This window comes from Condylura cristata, unplaced genomic scaffold, assembly GCF_000260355.1.
Source record: "Condylura cristata isolate star-nosed mole 26May11 unplaced genomic scaffold, ConCri1.0 scaffold00004, whole genome shotgun sequence".
NCBI lineage: Eukaryota > Metazoa > Chordata > Mammalia > Eulipotyphla > Talpidae > Condylura > Condylura cristata.
Genome location: NW_004567105.1, coordinates 1,726,558 through 1,731,171, shown reverse-complemented (window position 1 = coordinate 1,731,171; position 4,614 = coordinate 1,726,558). Strand labels below are relative to the sequence as shown.

Below are 4,614 nucleotides of genomic sequence, written 5' to 3'. Positions count from 1 at the left end.
GGGGGAGGGGGCCTGGGGCGGCCCGTGGGCGGGAGCTCTCGGCCGGCTCCGGACCAGTCCTGCCTGGGTGGACGTTACCCACGAGGGGACGGGTCCCTCTGGTGCTAGGCTGGAGACTGTCTCTTCTGCACTGCACACTAGTTGTATTAAAGCTGCTTCCCATTACAGGTCCAATGTCTTGATGCGGCGGGTGGCAGGGCCTGTCTAGATCAGGCGGGCCTGGGGGTTCTGGGGAGCCCCTCTCCGTCCCACCCCTTGCCCGTGGGCTCAGCTATCGCCCTCTGCAGTGCCGCCTGACCCGCTCTCCCCATCAGGCAGGGCCCCGTGCCGCGAGTGGGCCCTAGGAGGGCTCGGCCAGGCTGCGCAGGCCGCCCCGTCCACACCAACCTCCAGGTGTCCCGAGAGCACCCTGCCGTCGGGAAAGAGGTAGTTGGCCACCTCGCACACGGGGTCCTGGATGCCCAGAGACCTGCAGTGCTCGCGGGCGTCCTGGCAGGCGGCGGTGAACTGGGACTGTGGCTGGCCGAGGACGGACAGCATCCCGCTGGGGACAGCTTCTGAGGCCGCCTGCATGGCCTCGGCGCGCACCTTCACCGCGTGCAGACCTGGCGGGAGAGAAGTGCGTGGAGTCGGGCCGGCCTGAGGCGGGTGCTGGTGTGGCTGAACACACGTGGGCATCACGGGGCGCCGGAGCAGCCAGGGCCGCTCCTCACTGTGCCACGGTTGGTCCACAAACGGACAGCCGGACAGCCAGGTGCCGACGGGAAGGTGGCGCTGGGCGCGGCTCTCGTGACCGGCGAGCGCGGCCTCCGCCCGCTCTGAGCCGTGGGTAGCAGCGGTGTCCAGGCTGCCTGGAGGGCTGCTGGACACTGGGAATTGTTCTGAGGGGAAACCGTGGACGAGGACCAAGGAAGAGCCACTGGGCCCCGCACGACCCGGATGCCGGCCGAGGGCGCGTGACCGGCCGCGCCCCCAGCGCCGGGGACCCCGCACCAAGGCTGCAGCTGAAGCAGCGGCTCAAGCTGAGAGCACGGGGTTGGCGAGGCCAGCAGCCCCCAGGGCCGGGGCTGAGGGGCTGGACACGGACAGCTCCTCCTGGTGCTGGCTCTGCTCCGGGGGCGCAGGGACCACGGGAGTTAGGGGACCCTCTCAGGGCCGGAAGGGTCAACAGGGAGTGCCTGGTGGGGACCTCGTCCCGGTGCCGAGTCCTTGCTGGCCAGCTGGGCATAGGCAGGCAGGGGCCTCTCGCAGGACAGAAGCGCAGTGTGAGGATTGCCGGCGCCCGGCCTGCCGCTGCTGTGACAGCAGGCAGACTGCCGAGACGGCGGACACAGGGACACAGCCGGCCGCGAGGGCTCGCTGAGGACCGGCTCCGACGAGCAGGAACAAGGCCCCACCCCCGCCCCAGGCTTCCCCTGGCCCGCACCACGTGGACTCCCGGGGAGGCCCCGTCCAGGCTCCTCCCAAGGCCGCGACGCTGCCAGGGGTGCCGAGGGGAGGTGCTGGCCGGCGCTCGGCCGACTGCCCCTGCCGTACTTTCGGCTCTCACACAGCGGAAGCGCAGGGGCCGGGGCCCCACGCACGGCGGTGGGTGACCGAGCACAGGGCCTCAGGCCGCAGGCGCCCCCTCCCTCGCCCACAAAACCACCGGCCCCCGCGGGCGCCTTCCCTTTGCTCCTTCCCCTGACGGCCCTGCTCGGTGGCCCAGGGACCTGCTGCTTCTGCACAGGCCACGGCAGGGAGGTCGGCGTGGCCTCGTGGGCCTGGCCCTCGCCCAGGCCCAGCTACGCCGAGCAGGTGTTGACACTTGGTTCGCTTTTTAAAAAAGGATTATTTATGCACTCAAGAACGGGGCGTGGGCGGAGGTGCGGGTGCGAGGACCCCCCAGAGGCGGGGGGCAGACCAGGCGGATCCGCTGAAACACACTGCTGAGGGGCAGCGGGCGGGCCAGCGGAGGTCTGCCGCGCCCTCGGGTCACTCCCTGGCCGGACAGCCTCCGCCGAGACTTGGCCCCTTGGCACCAGGGAGGCCCCGGCTGACGCACGCCCCGTCTGGACTCAAGGCCTGGTTGCCCGCGCCCTGGTGACGCCCTGCGTGCCGTCTCTTGCTGCTGTGAAGACCGCGCTCAGGAGCTTTTGGGAAGAATGCTGCTGTGGGCACTGGTGCTTCTCAGGCGGACACCTGTCCGCAGGGCTGTGGCCCGGGGTGAGGGTGCCTCCCTCCTGCGGCCATGGGCCGGTGCCTAGTGGGTTCCACTTTTTAGTCATCTAGTGGGTGTGAGATGGCGCCGCATCGTGGTTTGATGTGCATTTCCCAGGGGAACACTGCAGAGGCCGCGTGTCCTGCTGGCCGCCCGTGTCCTGCTGGCCACCTGCATGCCTTCGGAGGGAGGCCTGGGTGCGCTGCCTGTGTTTAACTGCCAGCGAAGGTGCTGAACTGCTTTGACCATACGCAACATCTTTAAGAAGTGAAGTGGACGCAGCTCAAGACCGAACACTCCTTGGCTCTTTTCTGAGTGTTTCCGGGCACCCACCCCGCAACAGGCCCTGGGCCGGCGAGGGGCCCAGACACCCAGGTATGGGACAGTCGAGGGGCAGATTTCATGAGATTACAGAAAGGACGGGGACCCCAAAGGGAACCACAGTGAAGCCTGGGCCCGGCCGCTCCCTTCTCTGTCACCTGGGCGGCGCCAATGCCGCAGCGCGGTTCCCGGCCCGGGGGCGGTGCTGCAGCCTGCGCCATCCCGCCCCGCCGTGTACCTGCGGCAAAGTCCATGGCTCCGGCAAACACCAGGGCAGCGAACTCCCCCACGCTGAATCCAGCGGCGGCCACGCAGCTCTCAATGACCTGCGGTGACAGATGCAGATGGTGAGGCTGGTGGCTGCGCCGGGGGCTGGCAGGGTGTTGGCGACTGGCAGGCGCCCGCGGGCAGGTGTCTGGCTGAGGAGGACGGCGCCCTGGCAATCAGCGTGGCCCGTTACTGGCCAGGAACCGGCGTGGAAGCCCTCGGCCTGGGCAGGGGGTGCTGAGCAGAAGCCAGGGCCTGGCTTTCGGGGCCAGAGAGCTGGATGCGGCCCTCACCTGGGTGAGACCCCTGACCTCTCTGCGACGTGGGAAGAACAGATTGGCTGCATCGGCCAAGAGGGTCACGTGAAGATTATTCAGCAAATCCTCTCCTCTGCCACGAAATAGCAGCATCTACCTCACAGGCTTGTCCAGAGCATGAAAGGGGGTTCAAGGCTTAAAGTACTGGTTGAGGGCCACGGTGGCACAAGGGGCCAGAGTGCAGCACTGAATCGGCCACAGCGGCTTCAGCACCAGTCCGATCCCCGGCCAGGGAGTGACAGCACGGCGCGGCAGACCGCTCCTGGCCCGCCCGCTGCTTCCTCAGCAGTGGACTTCGTCTGTTCTGCTTCCCACTGTCTCTGATGAGTCCTGTCATCCCTGCATCTTGGGCCTGCACCCCAGTTCTGCACGCATAAATAAATAAATAAGTAAATATATCTTAAAAAAAAAAGTTACTAGCTTACTGTTTACTGCTCTGCCATTAGTAGATCTGACAGGCAGTCGAGTCCCAGCTGCAGGCGGCCTGGCGCGCCCCGCAGCTCAAGGAGCCTCATTTACAGACGGAGTTTAAGCCTCTGAAAGTCTCCCAGTAATTGCCCAACTACTAAGGATCACTTAAAGCCGCCTGGACTCCCCAGGCCCTTCTGCTCGGCTTTTTCTAGCCCGCGTATCCCCTTCACGCACCACCTGCCTGCTGCGGCCCATGGCTGTCTCCGGCCTCAGGCGGGCTCCCCCTGGCCAGGGGCCTCCGCGTGGTGCAGGGCTGTGCCGGCCCCCCGTGCCTGGCGGGGAGCGGGCCCCAGGACCTCCCGAATGACTTGCGGGCCTGGCCTGGCAGGGGGAGCCGGGTGGGGCCGCCGCCCCGGGGCTTCACCTCGGGCTGCAGGTGATGGAGCTTCTCCACGGCGCCCAGCGAGGCCACGAAGACGGCCGGCTGGCAGTAGGCGGTGCGGTCCAGGACCTCCTGCGGCCCGTGCAGGCTCAGCTCCAGCAGGTCGTAGCCCAGCACGCGGTGGGCGGCGGCGTAGAGCTCGCGGACGCGCGGGTAGCGGAGCAGGCCGCGGCCCATGCCCACCACCTGGCTGCCCTGGCCCGGGAAGAGCAGCACGGAGCACTGGCCGGGCAGTCGCCGCGCCGTCGCCCCCCGGGGCCGTTCCTCCTCCGTGGAGGCATCTCGCAGCAGCTCCGCCACATCCACGACGCCCGGCGGCGGCAGCGGGGAGTTCGAGGCCCCGCGGCAGCCGGCGCCCCAGCCCCAGCCCCAGCCCCAGGCCCTCTGGGTCCTCGCAGCCTGCGCCACCCGGACGCTCATGGTGGAGACACGCGCCGGGCGCGCGTTACCGTGGCGACCGAGGTCCGACTGCGGCGGCGCAGCGCGGCGCGGTCCCTGACGCATTTCCTGCCGGGTGAGCCGGCTGGGCGTGAGAAGAAAGGTTCCGACGGCCTCCCGGCCCTCGCGGCTGCGCACTGGGACCCGGGCCGGACCGTAGCCGGTGCGCTGACTCAACCCGCCAGGGCAGAGGAATGCCCGACTCCTGGCCACCGCGA

The 4,614-nt window shown here is 68.5% G+C and overlaps 1 protein-coding gene across 1 annotated transcript in view; it reads right to left on the bottom strand.

Annotated features, from left to right (window-relative positions):
• The window catches only part of MCAT (malonyl CoA:ACP acyltransferase (mitochondrial)), a 5,286-nt gene extending 889 nt beyond the window's left edge, over window positions 1–4,397 (bottom strand). Inside the window, exons 1-3 of the mRNA XM_012720650.1 lie at window positions 3,941–4,397; window positions 2,760–2,847; window positions 388–605 (exon numbers count right to left, since the gene is read on the bottom strand). Coding sequence (XP_012576104.1) covers window positions 388–605; window positions 2,760–2,847; window positions 3,941–4,378 — 744 coding nt within the window. The 5' untranslated portion in view covers window positions 4,379–4,397. The remainder of the gene's footprint in view (window positions 1–387; window positions 606–2,759; window positions 2,848–3,940) is intronic.
• Window positions 4,398–4,614: the final 217 nt, after the last annotated feature.